The sequence below is a fragment of the Heterodontus francisci genome, chromosome 8, assembly GCF_036365525.1.
Source record: "Heterodontus francisci isolate sHetFra1 chromosome 8, sHetFra1.hap1, whole genome shotgun sequence".
Taxonomy (NCBI): Eukaryota; Metazoa; Chordata; class Chondrichthyes; order Heterodontiformes; family Heterodontidae; genus Heterodontus; species Heterodontus francisci.
In genome coordinates this window covers 9,847,821-9,866,482 of record NC_090378.1, presented here as the reverse complement: position 1 = coordinate 9,866,482, position 18,662 = coordinate 9,847,821, and the positions used below count along the sequence as shown (strand labels likewise).

General features: G+C 41.9%; 1 protein-coding gene across 1 annotated transcript in view; it reads left to right on the top strand.

Moving 5' to 3' along the window:
* The window catches only part of LOC137373169 (di-N-acetylchitobiase-like), a 33,281-nt gene extending 16,259 nt beyond the window's left edge, over positions 1 to 17,022 (top strand). Inside the window, exons 7-8 of the mRNA XM_068038027.1 lie at positions 1,362 to 1,523; positions 16,837 to 17,022. Coding sequence (XP_067894128.1) covers positions 1,362 to 1,523; positions 16,837 to 17,022 — 348 coding nt within the window. The remainder of the gene's footprint in view (positions 1 to 1,361; positions 1,524 to 16,836) is intronic.
* Positions 17,023 to 18,662: the final 1,640 nt, after the last annotated feature.

The window sequence follows — 18,662 nt, the reverse complement described above, 5'->3', positions numbered from 1 at the left end:
CTTTTTTCTTTAAACCTAAGAAAACCCGTTTGTTTAGTTTCTTTGCCTTATAATTGGAAGTTGGTGAACAAGGATTCACTAAGGGGGAGTTAAAAAAACGATGCGTTCAAAATTAAACCCTGTTATGGTAAGGCTAGGTGAAGGCTAAGAGGGAACCCTAGACCTCTTTCTCACCTGGTCGTAACAAGGCATATACTTGCATTGGAAGCAGTTCAGAGAAGACTCACAAGCTGATTCCTGGGATGAAGGGGCTGTCTGATGAGGAAAGGTTGAGCAGGTTGGGCCTATATTCATTGGAGTTTAGAAGAATGAGAGCTGATCCTATTGAAACATATAAGATTCTGAGGGGACTTGACAGGATAGATGCTGAGAGGATCTTTACCCTCATGGGGGAATCTAGAACTGGGGGCACAATTTAAAAATAAAGGGTCTCCCATTTAAGATGGAGATGAAGAGGAAATTCTTCTTTCAGAGGGTCATTAATCTTTGGAATTCTCTTCCCCAGAGAGCAGTGGAGGCCGGGTCATTGAGTATATTCAAGGCTGAGTTAGATTTTTGATCTACAAAGAAGTCAAGGGTTATTGCAGTCCAGCAAGGAAGTGGAGTTAAGGCCACAATCTTATTAAATGGCGGAACAGGCTGGAGAGGCCGAATGGCCCACTCTTGCTCCTATTTCAAATGATCTTATGACCTTACTTCACTGAGGCATTCCCTTAACTGCATTCTTCCAGGCTGTATGTCTTAAGCCTCTCAAATCTATTCTCCGTGCTCATCCCTTTATACCTAGGATCATAGGGACATGAGAGCAACAGTCTGCCATTCAACCCCTTGAGCCTGTTCCGACATTGAATTAGATTATGGCTGATCTTTACCTTAATGCCTGTTTACCTACCTTGGCTCTGTAGCCTTTAATAAGCTTGCCTGTCAAAAATCTATCAATCTCAGTTATAAACTTTAACTGAGCCTCAGCAGCGTTCTGGGGAGAGAGCTCCAGATTTCCTTTGCATGGGTTATCTTGCATTTTTCCGGACTGCCCTTTCCAGAATAATTACATTCTATCTACCCTGTTAGCTCCTTTGATGATCTTAAATATATCAATTAGATCACCCCTTAATCTTCTCTATTTAGTCTTGTTCCTGTCTGTTTGAAGTTAACATACTGTCCTCATCAATAAATGTGCCATTTAATTTATATATTTTAACGAGAGACCCTCCTTTCCAAATGATAAAGCTTAAGTTTCTTTTAATTGTCTCTCGTAACCCTTACACTTGGAGATCAGTCATGCTCTTTCTACATTTTTGAAGTTACCAAAGTAACTATATTCACAAGTATTATGTTTTCATTGTTTTTGTGCCTCTCAGGTTGGTAGATGTGAATTGACAATGTTTCATGTCAGCAAACCGACTTGTAGTTTTCGAGCTGGCCGCTGGGTCCCATATAAAGAGGTCATGAAGCAGCTGCCCAGATCAATTACCGGCAGATATTGGGATGATGATCACAAAGCCCCGTATTATAGCTACATGGTAAGACTATTAATCAAAGCACAGCAGAGACCTGTGCATTTCAACATTCTTTGTAGCATGCGAACATTGCTGTGTTTCATGATTCGGTATTCTGTCTATATAGAGTTCAGCAAAGTTCAGTTTGGACAGTAGAAAATGTGTGTAATTGGAGAATTGGCAAGAAAATGGGAGTTGATAAGCAAAGCACCAAAACCAGTTTTTTAACACATTGTGTATAACCAGTTGCAGACATTGCGAAGATGCCATCTTTCAGATCAGCAGTTAAACTAAGGCCCCTTCTGCCCTCTGAGACGCAGGTAAAAGTGCCCAAGGCACTATTTTGAAGAAGAACAGAAGAGCTCTCGCCACTATCCCGGCCAATATTTATTCCTCAACCAACATCACTAAAACAGATTATCTGGTCCTTATCGCTTGCTGTTCGTGGGAGCTTGCTGTGCACAAATCAGCTGCTGTGCTTCCTACGTTGGTACAGTGACTACATTTGAAAAGCACTTCATTGGGTGTGCAGTGCTTTAGGATGTCCTAAGGTTTTTTTTATTCATTCATGGGATATGGGCGTCGCTGGCAAGGCCAGCATTTATTGACCATCACTAATTGCCCTTGAGAAGGTGGTGGTGAGATGCCTTCTTGAATGGCTGCAGTCCATACATTTGCATTTTAAACAAGTGTCTTGCGTTCATTATTGCACAGCATCCAGAGGAGTTCATCGATTTTGTTTTTTAAAAATATAGACTGGGAATTTCCTTGGAGCTACTCCTGTTCCACTTTGCAACTGCAGCTGAAAACCCTGTTTGCGCTTGTAAACAAATTTTCTGCCTTACTTTGTTTGCCGTCCACAAATGTATCACCTCACACTGTTCCAGACTGAATGCCAGTTGCCACTTTTCTTCCCAGCTGACCAGTCCATTAATAGCTTCCTGGAGTCCGCACCTTTCTTCCTCACTATCAAGCACAAATTTTTTGTATCATCAGCAAACGTCTTCATCATAAGCTCTAAATTTAAGTCTAAATCAAAAAATAAGGGCCCAGTACTGAACCCTGCGGGCTCCCATTGGAAGCAGCCTTCCAGTCATAGGTGGTGGCAAAGACTGTTCCCTGATAAATGTCAGGTTGTACAGCACACAGTATACAACTACATATCTTGATACCCACACAGCTGAGTACTGTAGGACTCCTCCAGAGCAGTCCAAGCACCCTAAGTGTTGTGAGAGAATTCAGTGGTGACTCCATTACGTTCCTTGTGAAAGTATAGTTTTTTTGTAGGCCTGTTCTGCATCTATACATGGGTAAAGGGGTAATACTTGTCGCCCATTAAACAGCCTTTGATTTGCCATGCTGGATCAAACACAGGTGGTACAGAGTAGAGCTACAAAGTGATGAAATCATGGCTACTACCAGGTTAATGGCCATTCACCTGCATGATGAGCTGCCTGAGGTCACACATTAGCTGCACATTGAGGGAGTTGAATCCATTTCGACACCACCTTCTTTTCCTAATGTAACTATAAAAATAGTTTGTGTTGATTTTAATATCGCTTGAAGTTTCTTTTTATCCTCCCTTTTTGTCGGTTTTACAAACTGTTTTGTCGCCTTCTGTGGTTCTTTGTATATCTCCCACTTGCCAGGGACAGTGTGAGTTTTTGTATTTTTAAGTACTTATTTAATTTTATGTTGTCCCTATCCCTACCTCAGTAGTGGGCAAATTATTGGAATCAGTTCTGAGAGACGGGATAAACTGTCACTTGCAAGGGCACGGTTTAATGAAGGATAGTCAGCATGGATTTGTTAAAGAAAGATCTTGTCGAACTTGCGTGAATCTTTTGAAGAAGTAACAAGGAGGACTGATGTGGTTAGTGCAGTTGATGAGGTCTACATGGATTTTAGCAAGGCTTTTGACAAGGTCCTACATGGCAGACTGGTTAAAAAAAAAGCCCATGGGATCCAGGGAAATGTAGCAAGCCGAATACAAAATTGGCTCATTGGCAGGAAACAAAGTGTAATTGTTGACGGGTGTTTTAGCGACTGGAGGGCTGTTTCCAGTGGTGTCCCACAGGGTTCAGTACTAGATCCCCTGCTTTTTGTGGTATATATTAACGATTTGGACATAAATGTAGGGGGCATGATCAAGAAGTTTGCATATGACACAAAAATTGGTTGTGTGGCAGATAATGAGGAGGATAGCTGTAGACTGCAGGAAGATATCAATGGACTGGTCAGGTGGGCAGAAAAGTGGCAAATGGAATTCAACCCAGAGAAGTGTGAGTGATGCATTTGGGGAGGTCAAACAATGCAAAGGAATATACAATTAAAGCAAGAATACTTAGAGGAAGTGAGAGACCTTGGAGTGCATGTCCACAGATCCATTAAGGTAGCAGGACAGGTCGATAAGGTGGTTAAGAAGGCATATATAATAATAAATAATAAATTAATAATAATAATAAAAACAAGAAATTCTGGAAATACTCAACAGGTCTGGCAGCATCTGTGCAGAGAGAAGCAGAGTTAGCGTTTCAGGTCAGAGACCCTTCTTCAGAACGGAATCCTTTCCTTTATTAGCCGAGGTATAGAATATAAGAGCAGGGAGGTTATGCTGGAACTGTATAATTCGTTGGTTAGGCCACAACTTGAGTACTGTGTGCAGTTCTGGTCACCTCATTACAGAAAGGATGTAATTGCACTAGAGAGGGTACAGAGGAGACTTACAAGGATGTTGCCGGGACTGGAAAAATCCAGTTATGAGGAAAGATTCGATAGGCTGAGGTTGCTATCCTTGGAACAGAGGAGGCTGAGGGGACATTTGATCGAAATGTACAAAATTGTGAGGAGCTTGGATAGAGTGGATGTGAAGGGCCTATTTACCATAGTCAGTGATGAGGGGGCACAGATTTAAACTGATTGGTAGAAAGATTAGAGGGGAGATGAGGATATTCTTTTTCACCCAGAGGGTGGTGGGGGTCTGGACCTCACTGCCTGGAAGGGTAGTAGAGGCAGAAACCCTCAACTTATTTAGAAGTTGTCTGGATATGCACCTCAAGTGCCGTAACCTGCAGGGCTACGGACCAAATGCTGGAAGGTGGGATTAGACTGGGTGGATTGCTTTTTGGCCAGTGTGGACATGATGGGCCAAGTGGCCTCTTTCTATGCCGTAAACTTTCTATGATTTCTTCTGTCATCCATGACTATTTTTTGTCAAGTAGAGCTCTTGCCCTTAGGGTATAAACATTAAATTATTCTTGAACACCTCCCACTGATCCTACCCATTAACAGAGTTGTCCAATTTCTTGTGAACAGTCTCTGTCTCATCCCATCGAAGTTAGCCGCACATAAATCTAGAATCTTAGTAGCTGTTTCCCATTTCTCCCTTTCAAACTCTGCATTGAACTTGATTGTATTATGACCACTATGAAGTCAATGCTTCATGCTCCGATAAGCTGTTAACTAAATCCGGCTCATTATTTACCACAATACATAATATTGCCTGTACCTTTTTTGGTTCTAGAACATACTGTTGCAGAAAATTAACCTGAACACGCTCAAGAAATTTGCTACTTTTCTGACATGAGCTAATCTGCTTGTCTCAATCTACATGTACCATATACAAGATGCACTGCAGCAACTCACCAAGGCTCCTTAGACAGCATGTTCCAAACTCGTGACCTCTACCAGCTAGAAGGACAAAGGCAGCAGATACATGGGAACACCACCACCTGAAAGTTCCCCTCCAAGTCACACACCATCCTGACATGGAACTATATCGCCGCTCCTTCACTGTCACTGGGTCAAAATCCTGGAACTCCCTTCCTAACAGCACTGTGGGTGTACCTACCCCACATGGACTGCAGTGGTTCAAGAAGGCAGCTCACCACCACCTTCTCAAGGGCAATTAGGGATGGGCAATAAATGCTGGCCTAGCCAATGACACCCACATCCCAGGAACAAATTAAAAAGATGAATGTTAAAATTCACCATTAAAACCATTCTACCTTTGCTACATGCCTCTCTAATCTCTACATTTATAGATTTTATCACTTCACAACTGCTGCCAGACTTAAATCCTTACCTATGTCTTATTTCTATCCAGAAAGTCTCCACTGCCTGCTCACCTAGTTATGTTGTCTCTTGAAATTTTTTCACCTTTAATCATTAAGGCTCCTCCTTTGCTCCACCATATTCCCTATTTTTGCAATTGATCTTATAACATTGATATAATTAGCTCTCAGTCCTGACTGTCTTGAAGCCATGTTTCATTTATGGTGACCATGTCATACCCTGCAAGTTAAATTTGCACCTGTAATCCATTCATTTTTTTTTCTGTGGGGGGAAGGTGGTGTAGTGGTAATGTCACTGGACTAGTAATCCAGCAGCCCAGGCTAATGCCCTGTGAGCACGGTTCAAATCCCACCACAGCAGCTGGTGGAATTTAAACTCAATTAATTAATTTTAAAAAAAGTCTGGAATTGAAAGATAGTCTTAGTTATGGTGCCATGAAACTTTCACCAATTGCTGCAAAAACTCATCTGATTCACCAATAGGGAAAGAAATCTGCTGTCCTTACCCAGTTTGGCCTGCATGTGAGTCCAGACCCACAGCAATGAGGTTGATTCTTAACTGCCCTCTGAAATGGCCTAGCAAGCTATTCAGTTGTACAAAACTGCTACACAAAAATTGAAAAGGAATAAAACCAGACTGAACACCCAGCATTGATCTAGGCACTGAAAATGAAAACGTCAACCTAGGGCTGTTAACCCTGCAAAGTCCTCCTGACTAACATCTGGGGGCTTGTCCCAAAGTTGGGAGAGCTGTCCCACAGACTAGCTAAGCAACAGCCTGACACAGTCATACTCATGGAGTCATACCTTACAGTCAATGTCCCAGACACCACCATCACAGTTCCAGAGGTGACAGCACAGTGATATACAGTCAGAATAGAGTTGCCCTGGGAGTTCTCAACATTGACTCTGGACTCCATCAGGTAAAACATGGGCATGGGAACCTCTTGCTGATTACCACTACCGCCCTCCCTCAGCTGATGAATCACTACTCCTCCATGTTGAACACCACTTGGAAGAAGCACTGAGGGTGGCAAGGGTACAGAATGTACTCTGGGTGGGGGACGTCAATGTCCATCGCCACGAGTAGCTCAGTAGCACCACTGCTGACTGAGCCCGAAAGGACATATCTGCCTGACATGGCCTGTGACAGGTGGTGAGTGAACAAACAAGAGGGAAAGCTACTAGACCTTGTCCCCACCAATCTACCTATTGCAGATGCATCTGTCTCTGAGAGTATTGGTAGGTGTGACCACCGCACAATTCTTGTGAAAACGAAGTCCCATCTTCACACAGAGAATGCCCTCCATCGTGTTGTCTGGCACTATCACAAAGCTAACTGGGATAGATTCAGAAGAGATCTTGCAGCTCAATAGACTGAGCTAAGCAATCAACAGATCAGATCTAAGCTCTGCAGTCCTGCTACATCCAGTCATGAATGGCGATGGACAATTAAACAACTAACTGGAGGAGGACACCCCATAAATATCCCTATCCTCAGCTCTGATGCCCCATGGCCCATGTACTTGCCAGAAAATTTGAACAGGCCTGTAAAATACTGTTCAATTACAACTTTAATTACCTTATCTATCTCTTAATTGCCATTTGTCCAAAAGCATGAACCGTACACATGACTTATCATCCGAAACAGGTAAAATCTGGACCCAATGTAATGATGTTGGAAGTCCATGCCACCACCACCCATGCAATTTTTCATTCCCCACATCCCCCAACCACTTCCAAGGCCGTTCTCAAAGGGGTAGAAAATTCTGGCCCTTGTGACCACGCTATTCATCCTTTCCGTTGGGACACTGGTCCCAGCCCAGGTCAGGTGGGGACCGTCCCAATGGTACAGTTCCTTTCTGTTCCAGTACTGGTGCCAGTGTCCCATGAACTGGAACCCCTCTTTTCCACACACCTCCTTCAGCTATTGATCAGCTTTTTAATCTGCTTATCCCTCTGCCAATTTAGACATGCTTGGATAACAATCCAGAGATTATAATCCTTGTGGTTGTGTTTTTTAATTTTGCTCCTCATTCCTAGTATTCCTCAAAAGGACCTCTTGCCCACCTTCCCAATGTTGGTCCCAACATAGATCACAAAGACTGAATCCTCCGTCTCCCACTCTCCGATACCCTTTCAAGCTCGCTCAAGGTGTCTCTCGCCCTGGTACCAGGTAGGCAACCCGCCTGTGGGACTCTTGAACTTGCTTACGAAGGATGCCATTTTCTCCCTAATTATTGAATCCCTTACAACTACCAAATTACTCTTCCCCTCCTCCTCCCTCCTTTGAACAGCCTCCTGCTCCAAGGTGCCTTGGTTAGTATTCTGGGTGACCTTTGGACAGTCTTTATCCTCTACAAGGTAGCAAGTACATTGTACCTGTTAGATAGGATCAGTTTCTCCAGATTCTTGTTCTCTATCTTCTGCCTGAGCTTCTAGTGCAGCACTCAGACATTGGGTGACTTCTGCTTTTGCTGCATCGGAAGCTGAGACATCAGCCATCAGACATTGCATCATGGTCAGGTCCGCAAGTGAGCTGATGGAGTTGCCCACCACTTCCACACTGGAAAGGATGGGCTCCAAGCTCAGTGCAAAGCCCTGTGCCAATTTGGTGCCAGACCCCTCCACACTGCCTGGCACAGACCGCCGAATTTGTGCCAGGCCTGCCAACACACAAGCATTTCATTGTACATTCCCATCAGGCTTTTACTGTTGGTCGCCTCATCAAATTCCTCATCTGAGTGTTCTGCCCCAGAACACATGTGCAACCTCTAACTTTCGGGGAGCTGGCACGTGCTTGCCCTGGCTGCAGCCCACTCGTGGCTGATATGTCACCACATGCAGGTCTTTGTTATCCTCTCAAGTACGTGCAGTGTCAGTATCTGATTTGGTAGCTGTGAGTATGAGAGCGAGGGACGGTGTTTCATCATCATCACTGTCTTTCGGCTCTTCCAGTTCTTGCTTTTTCACCACTGCCTGGTCAGTTTGCAGTTCTTGGTACCTGAATGAAGAAAGGCACAAGGGTAGATTGTGATGAGGTTAGGAGGGGGCAAAGCACAAGATGCATGCTTGCACAATCTGCAGCTTGTAAATCAGGAGAGATTGTGGGATGAGGGAAGAAGTGAGATATCAGAAGGAGGATTATGCACCAGGATACTGCCATCTTTGATTGTTTCACCCTCAGCACTAGCCACACGGAGACTATGGTCTCTTCCATCGGGCTTAGGATATGCTCGCCTGCCTGAACCACTGCCTCTGTTTATGTGCCACCTGCAAGAGAGTGAAGTGTGTCAATGAGTGTATTGCAATGTATATGGGTGATGTCGCTATCATGGTTGAAGAGCTGGCAGTATGCGCAAGCTATGAGATGTGGGTGTGAGGCTTGCAGTAGTGCTAAATGTGTGGGGAAGAGGTGAAAATATGAATGTGAGGTGTGAGTCATGACTGATAGAGATTGCTGGTGAGTGTTGGGGGGTGTAGTGCATTGAGCTGTGAGTGAGGCTAGTGGTACAGTTGATAGGATTTGGCGTTTGAAGATGAATTCACTGACCTTGACCACTCATGCGAGGTCATTAAACGTCTTTCAGCCCTGCACCTAGGTCCTCCGGGCTAGTTCCCTGCCATTGACCGCCACAGCTATCTACTCCCAGTGTCTTCATGCAGTTTGTCTGGAGGACCTCCTGGCCCACTGTGAATCGAAAGCCTCTCTCCTCCTGTCTACCTCCCCCACCAAGGCATCCAGTGTAGCATCAGGGAACATTGGAGCATGCTGTCTGCTCTGTTTCACAATAAGTCAGTGTTCTTGCTCACAATTTCTCCTGCAACCAGTTCCAGCACTGGCTGCTGTGAGAATGCACCCCACCCCCCGCCCCCCAACTTTAAGAGGTGCAGGCAGGCTTTATGTAGTGCAGACAAACTTTAAGTGGTGCTAGAGTTGCACAAACCTGGACCCCGCAGCCACTCAGCAGCATCTTTGGCACTGGCTACACGCAACTATCATCCAAATCAGCAGGCAGCACAAAGTTGGTGTACTATCTGCATTTGAAGCAACGAACTTGGGTTAATTACGCATTGCAATACAAATGCCCATTTTTGGGCACAGTACAACTTCTCGGTATAAGCCTCTATTAATAAAGTCAAGAAAAATCGGTTACTGTCCTTGTTCACGATATTGCCAAGTTTTATGTCATCTGCAAACTGTGAAAGAGAATGTTTTCTGCTAGTGGTGTCATCGCATTATGCATGTGGTGATACACTCTGTAGGACATCATAGAGAGAGTTATAAAGTCACTGATGGCATAGAAGGAGGCCATTCGGCCCATCAAGTTCATACCAACTTTTCACGAAGCAATCCAGTCAGTCCCACTCCCCCGCTTGACCTCTGCCCTGCGAGTTTATTTCATTCAAGTGTCCATCCAATTTCCTTTTGAAATCATGGGCAGCGAGTTCCAGCTCATTACCACCCACTGTGATAAAAAGTTCTTCCTCATATTCCTCCTGCATCTCTTGCCCAAAACCTTCGGGAATTTGTGCAGAATATAGAAAGCCATGAGTAGTTTATGAAAGGAACAAACTAGGCTGGAATCTAAAGTCCAGTTCACTCATCACCCCAATGCTTGCTGACTTACACAGCCTCCCAGCCTGGGAAATTCTTGATTTATAGATGTTTGTCATTATTTTCAAAATCCCTCCATGGTCTTGTCTATCTCCATCTCTGTAGCTGCCTCCAGCCCTACATTTCTCTGTGTCTCTTCAATTCAGGCCTGCTGTGTATCTCTAATTTTAATTGCTCCAACATTGGCCATCATGTTTTTCAATGCCTAGGCTCGAAGCTCTGGAATTCCCTTCCTAATCCACTCTACCTCTCTTTCCACCTTTAAGATGCTACTTAACATCTAACTCTTCGACCAAATGTTTGATCACCTATCCAACATCTCCTCAGGTGGCTTGGTGTCAAATTTTCTTAAATAATGCTCCTGTGAAGCACCTTGGAACATTTTACTACATAAAGGCACTATACAAATGCAAGTTGTTGTTGTAAAAGAAGCTAAAGAATGACCTTCTTGCTGTGTTGATCGTATCTGCTTAAATCATCCCAAAGGATGTCACACAATAAGTTTCTTTGAAATATACTAACATAGTTATGTAATTGGCTTGAAATTATGTTGTGGGGTGTTAGTGGATGAATGGCAAATTCATCAGATGTACAGCCTTATGCTATTTTAATGGCATCATTAACCTTTTAAATTATTTGTATATTATCCCATGATCTAATTTCCAGGTGAATACTTTCATTGACTTTGCCAATTTTATAATTTAAAAAATTTTAAAAGTTGACATTTATTCACATTTGAGGTCATGTGATCTCAATTAAGGATTAGTCGGATTTTTCTAAAATTAGTTCCAATTTTGATTTCTAATTATGTATGCTGTGTAAATGTACTAAGCCAATTTGAAGATTGCCAGAATCAGAGAATCATAGAATAGTTACAGCACAGAAGGAGGCCATTCAGCCCCAGAGATAGGCACCAACATGTTGCACCATGGACATTTGACAAAATAATTGACTCAGCCACGGACATGGGGCAATTGAAGTGTATAGCTAACCTAAAACCATCAAAACACAGTCCGATTTAAAACACATTTCTCCCTATAAATATAATAGCTAAGCACACAAACATGAATGGAGAGCAGTACAACTGTATTAGCTAGGTAGCAAGCAAAACAGTATGCAATGCCAATGTGAACTACTTATGTTGACAGACTACAGCTGGCTACACCATGTGCTAATGTTGCGTCAGCATGTAGCTACCCAGCTGAACCATTACGCAACATAAACCAGGACTGTGAGAAGTAACTTTATATCATTCAATAGGTAAAATAGCAAATAATTTTCGACACTGGAAAAAGAGATTAGCTAGCTGTCTGAGTTAGCTAGTAAGCTAATAATAATAAATTATTTAAATCAGAGATAGCAGTGGGCCAATACTGAGCCCTGGGGCAATCCATTAACATCTTTACCATGCTCTGCCCCATCCCCCATTAACGAGCAACTGTTATTTGCTATCTTCCAATTTTTTTTAAATCCAGACCCAAGTTTTGCCCAGAATCCCCACAGTTTTGAGCTTTCAGTTTATTTAATAACCTTTTGTGTGGAATTTAAAGTACACAGTTTACAACAGTGAGAATTGCCACATTCAAATCATTTTAATACTGTGAGGTGGACCAAATTGAAAGTTTGACTTTGACATCCAGAATGAGTAGGCATTAAAAGTCAACGATTCATACTGGATGGATTGAAATCGACCTGCAGAGGAACCTGTTTTAAAGCAGAGAAGGAGGTATAAATGTTAACACTAACAATGAAGAGAGTTCTCTTGTTTAATTTAGACAGTGGGCCCTTACCTGGTACATCCATGCAGTGTAAATTTATATTTATAGTCACCACGACAATTAGGCTTTCAAGGGCAATAAAAGATCTTGATGAGCAGTTTAAGAGACATCACTGATCAAAACCAGGACAATACAATGGGCTGATGGAAAATCAGCAACAGGTTTTACAAATGAATCAATTTTAGTAATAGAAAATTATCCACTGTGTATAACAGACTGCCAATTCACTATTAACCCATTTCCTACTTCTGGCATTCACCTATTTTGCCCCATAACTTTCTCTTTGGCATTGATTTCTTTGTAATCACAGTCTGCTCCATAATGACACTTGCTGCTTCATGTTCTAGGACCTAGCCTGATGCTCCGCTGATCCCGATCAGCACAGTGGCGCAGTGGTTAGCACCGCAGCTTCACAGCTCCAGGGACCTGGGTTCGATTCCGGGTACTGCCTGTGTGGAGTTTGCAAGTTCTCCCTGTGTCTGCGTGGGTTTTCTCCGGGTGCTCTGGTTTCCTCCCACAAGCCAAAAAGATTTGCAGGTTGATAGGTAAATTGGCCATTATAAATTGTCACTAGTATAGGTAGGTGGTAGGGAAATATAGGGACAGGTGGGGATGTTTGGTAGGAATGTAGGATTAGTATAAATGGGTGGTTGATGTTCGGCACAGACTCGGTGGGCCGAAGGGCCTGTTTCAGTGCTGTATCTCTAATCTAATCTAATTACTTTTGCTCCTGGTAATTTTAAAAGTCATGCTCCAAGCTTTTACATTTAAAATTACCACAGACCTCAAAATTTCTACAACGGACACTGATGTCTGTGTAGGGACACGCTGCCGACCCCTGTTCAGCCCTCTGTGTCCATGTCAGCTCTCTGCAAGAGCAACTCTTAGTCCCACTCCCTTGCCTTCTCCCCGTAGCCCTGCAATATTTTCTCTTCAGATAATTATCCAGGTCTCTTTTGAAGGCCTTTATTGAATCTGCCTCCACCACACTCTCAGGCAGTGCATTCCAGATCCTAACCACTCACTGCATAAAAAAGTTTTTCCTCATGTCGCTGTTGCTACTTTTCCAATCACCTTAAATTGGTGTCCTCTAGGTCTGGATCCTTTAGCCAATGGAAATATTTTCTCCCTATCTACTCTGTCCAGACCCCTAATGATTTTGAACACCTCAGGACAAGTGTCACGGAATCATATTTATTTTCTCCTTGAATTAAAATGGTATGCCTTTAACAATCTGTTAAAAACAGTGTTCTTTTAAGACACTGTTAAAAACAGTGCACCTTTAAGACAGGGAGAGATGTTTTGGATTTCTGAGGCACAGTGTGCCAGCTGCACCTGCTGCTATGCCACACAGGAGAGGTCACATGGTATACTGTAACAATTTAACTGTGTGTAAAAACCAGCTGAAACCAGTTTTGAGAGCACCAGCGAAGTGTGCTACTGAAGAAAAGAGCTGTCTATTTCTCAGTAGAAATTCTACAAGGAGCTAAAGGCTGAGTTAATTGCCTTAGGTGGAAAAAACCCTTTGAAGAGACCATTTGTATTGCTGGAGGTAGCAAAATTCCTTTTCTTTACTTCAAATCTAAGTGCCTTTGCTTCAAGCTGGACTCTGTCTTGACTGATCGTATTTTCTGGAATGTGCAGTAAAGTTTCGATTGAGAGACTGTCGGTTTTAAAATCAAAGTGGATCCATTGTTGTAGTTCTTATATAAAGAACTGTTTAACACCTGCTGCAGCCAAATGCCTATCTACTAAAAAACTGTTTCATCAAATCTGTGTGGAGATTTGAGTGGCATTTGATCATTTTTACATTAGAATACCTCACCCATCGGGAACGTAACACATAAAGACTTACATGCCAGTTATTTATTTATTCTAAAGAAACAGCTAATTTTCAAAGACATCATTTTTTAAAAGAAAGCGGTTAACCATTGATTTTTGAGTGTATGTGTGTGAATAAGGGAGTTAAAGTAAGAATATACGAACGTATGAATTAGGAGCAGGAGTAGGCTACTCGGCCCTACGAGCCTGCTCCGCCATTCAATAAATTCATGGCTGAACTGATTACTCCACATTTCTACCGACCCCTGATAACCTTTCACCCCCTTGCTGATCAAGAATCTATCTATGTCTGCCTTAAAAATATTCAAAGACTCTGCTTCCACTGCCTTTTGACGAAGAGAATTCCAAAGACTCACGACCCTCAGAGAGAAAAAAATTCTCCTCATCTCTATCTTAAATGGGCGATCCCCCAATCTAAATTCTTCAGTTCCTTCCTAATACTTTTATAATTAGCCTTCCCCCAATTTAGCACCTTCACCCGAGGAGTACTCTTATCCTTATCCACAAGTACCTTAAACTTATGGAATTATGGTCACTGTTCCCGAAATGTTCCCCTACTGAAACTTTGACCACCTGGCCGGGCTCATTCCCCAATACCAGGTCCAGTACGTCCCCATCCCTAGTTGGACTATCTACGTATTGTTTCAAGAAGCCCTCCTGGATGCTCCTTACAAATTCTGCCCCATCCAAGCCCCTAGCACTAAGTGAGTCCCAGTCAATATAGGGGAAGTTAAAATCACCCACCACTCAACCCTGTTACCTTTACATCTTTCCAAAATCTGTCAACATATCTGCTCCTCTACCTCCCGCTGGCTGTTGGGAGGCCTGTAGTAAACCCCCAACATCATGACTGTACCCTTCCTATTCCTGAGCTCCACCCATATTGCCTCGCTGCATGACCCCTCTGATGTGTCCTCCCACAGTACAGTTGTCATATTCTCCTTAACCAGTAATGCAACTCCCCCACCCCTTTTACATCCCCCTCTATCCCGCCGGAAGCTTCTAAATCCTGGAACATTTAGCTGCCAATCCTGTCCTTCCCTCAACCAAGTCTCTGTAATAGCAACAACATCATAGTTCCAAGTACTAATCCAAGCTCTAAGTTCATCTGCCTTACCTGTTATACTTCTTGCATTGAAACAAATGCACTTCAGGCCACCAGTCCCGCTGTTCTCCGCAACATCTCCCTGCCAGCTCTTTCTCTTAGTCTTACTGGCCTTATTTACTAGTTCCCCTTCATTTATTTCACTTGTATCCTCAGTAGTGAAGACCGATGCAAAATATCTGTTCAATTCATCTGCCATCTCTTTATTATCCATTATTAATTCACCAGACTCACTTTCTATAGGACCAATGCTCACTTTGTTAACTCTTTTCTTTTTTAAATATCTATAGAAACTCTTAGTATATGGTTTTATATTTCTAGCCAGCTTTCTTTCGTACTTCAATTATTCCCTCCTTATTAATCTTTTAGTTGTTCTTTACTGCTTTTTATATTCTGTCAAATCTTCTGACCTGACACCCATCTTTACGCAGTTGTATGCTTTTACTTTAAGCTTGATACTATCTTTAACTGTTTTAGTTAACCATGGAGGGCGGGTTCCACCCTTGGAATTTTTCTTTCTTGTTGAAATGTATCTATTCTGTGTATTCTGAAATATTCCCTTAAATGTCTGCCACTGCATCTCTATTGACCTATCCCTTAACCTGATTTGCCAGTTCACTTTAACTAGCTCTGCTTTCATGCCCTCATAATTGCTCTTATTTAAGTTTAAAATGCTAGTCTTGGACCCACTCTTCTCTCCCTCAAACTGAATGTAAAAGTCAAACATATTATGATCGCTGCTACCTTGGGACGCCTTAACTATGAGGTCATTAATTAGTCCTAATTCGTTGCACAGTATTATGTCTAATATAGCCTGCTCTCTGGTTGGCTCCAGAACGTATTGTTCCAAGAAATTATCCCAAAAACATTCTATGTATTCCTCATCTAGGCTACCTCTGCCCATCTGATTTTTCCAGTCTATATGTAGGTTAAAATCCCCCGTAATTAGCGCTGTACCTTTCTGACAAGCTGCCATTATTTCTTCCTTTATACCTTATCTTACAGAGTGGTTAATGTTAGGTGGTCTGTACATCACTCCCACAAGTGACTTATTGCCTTTATGATTTCTCATCTCTACCCAAACTGCTTTTACATCCTGGTCTCCTGAACTTAGATCAGCCCTCTCTATTGTGCTAATACCATCATTAATTAACAAAGCTACCTCTCCACCTTTTCCTCGATTCCTGTCCTTCCTAAATGCCATGTACTCTTCAATATTCAGGTCCCAATCTATGTCGTCCTGCAGCCGTGTCTCTGTGATGGCTATCACATCGTATTTATTTATTTCTATTTGCACTCTCAATTCATCTGTTTTGTTTTGAATGCTATGTGCATTCAGATACACATTCTTTAGTTTTGACCTTTTATTATTTTTGTAACCTCTAGCCTTACCTGTTGATTTATTCTTAAATTTGTATGCTCTGTCCCTTCCTGTCACAGTCTGTTTATCATTTCCCATATTACTATCTTTCTCCCTTAAGAAGTAATAAGGTCTTTAGACATAGTCTTATGTTAATAGTGTTTAAGATTTAGTTTAATAAATGGTTAATTTGTTGTTGTCTAAAGATACCTGGTTGGGTCTTTTTTATTCTGGGGGTTACCAGAGTGTTTAATTTGGCTGTTTTCCAGTTGGATGGAAAAACATTAATAATATGCTGCGAGCTGCGGAGTGATGGGACTGAATTGACAGTGCGTTGCTCCTGCCTCGGTCCCAACATAAGTAGGTTTGCAGTGGTTTTCATAATCTCTTTCAACTGAAGTTTAGAACAATCTACCCTTGTATGTTTCTTTTCCTCAGTTCATCGAACCTCATCGTTTGATGCAAGTGCAAGTTTAATGTGTTTTTAGCATTGTGTCTAGAACTGTGCATTGACTCAAACTTAGCTCCTATCTGTCTAACTCTCTTTGGCTTTTTTGGCAGGTTAATAATACATACCATGAGGTCTGGTATGATGATCCAGAGAGCATTTCACTAAAATCATCAATCTTGAAGAAACTAAAACTCCGTGGCATAGGAGTATGGCTTGGAAATTTCCTAAACTACCGTGATAACCCGACAGCAGCAATGCAAACTGAGAAAATGTGGGATGCACTGAGTCCTTTCTAAGGAAAATGGAGAGCTTGAACTATTTAATCTTCACATAATATGATTCTTTAATTTTGCAAGTAAATGCAGCAAAAAAGTGAGCTAGCTTCCAACATTTAAAAACTAGCATAGATCTAGGCAACAGCTTTAACATTTTATCTAATCAATGAATTTACATTCAAAGAAAGCACATGAACTAATATAATTTTCAGTACAAGATGAAGCCACTTCAGGAAAATCTATATCAACTTTCATAATTATTAATCACAGTGTAGGTTAAAGCTTGTTGTCATGAAATACTTACAGTTCAGGAAACAATTCAGTTTTTCGTTGAGTATCAATCCAATTCTGGCATGCACATAACTGCTGTCTATTTTATACACATTTTAATTTTTGACTGTACTTTTTATGATTTTATTTTTGCCATAGATAATCATTTTGAACCTAATTAACTTTTTAATTTTCAGTTTCCTCTATTAAGGGCTGTTAAAGGGCTTATTTCTTAATTGTAATAATACAAAATACTGTAACTATTTGACGTTTTAATCCTCCTGAGTGCTTTACAATTGTATATTCCTGAAAGGAAATTTGAATTTTGATGTGAATATGTATTCAGCAAAATAAAATGCTGTTTTCAAATTATTTGTTTCAGTTGTGTTGCTTGAGGAATGCAGAAATTGTCCTTAATCATCTTCCCTCCTCATTGCCAACATACAAAATTCACCATTGGGGTCAGGTGGATTGGGGATGGGTATGTCTTCCATTTTCTATGTATTTGTGATTCTACCAGCAAGAATTGTAATGTATTTAATCCTGATAGAAATTTCCTCTGTAACAATGTGGCTTTGGCTTGAGAAACTTTGTACGGAGGTTATTGTCCAACCACCTCCTTGATAACAGTGCAACTCTGGTGCGGCAATTGCAAAAATACCGTCAAATTGAGATCAAGGTACAAGAGGGACCTCTTTCAGTGATGGTAAAAGCTATCTTTCTCTGTCCTTGGAAAACTATAAATAATTTAAATTGCAAAACTGTCTTTGCAGCAAAACCCAACCAGGGTCTTGAAAGTGTGTGAATTACTAAAGCTGCACTGATGCATCCCGCACATCCCTGATTTATATCATCCCACCATTGGTGGCAGTGTCTTTATCGGCCTTGGCTCTAAACTTTAGAATTTATTTCTTAATCCTTATTCAATCTCTCTCCCCCTTTAAGACATTTCTTAAAACATACCTCTTTGACCAAGCTATTGATCACCAGCTCTGATATCTACTTATCTGGCTTGGTCAAGTCTTGTTTGATAACACTCCTGTGAAGCACCTTGGGATGTTTTACGATGTTAAAGGTGCTGCATAAGTGCAAGTTATTGTTGTTGATCAGTGTGTTTCCAGGCCAATGAGGAAGGAAGCAGTGCTGGATTGAGTTCTGGAGAACTATGTGGGGCAAATGGAGTAAGTTTCAGTTGGGGATCATTTGGGGAACAGTGGTCATAATAACTGGTTTTGAGTAGTTCTTCTTTGGCCTCCTTGTCTCGAGAGACAATGGGTAAGCGCCTGGAGGTGGTCAGTGGTTTGTGGAGCAGCGCCTAGAGTGGCTATAAAGGCCAATTCTAGAGTGACAGACTCTTCCACAGGTACTGCAGATAAAATTGGTTGTTGGGG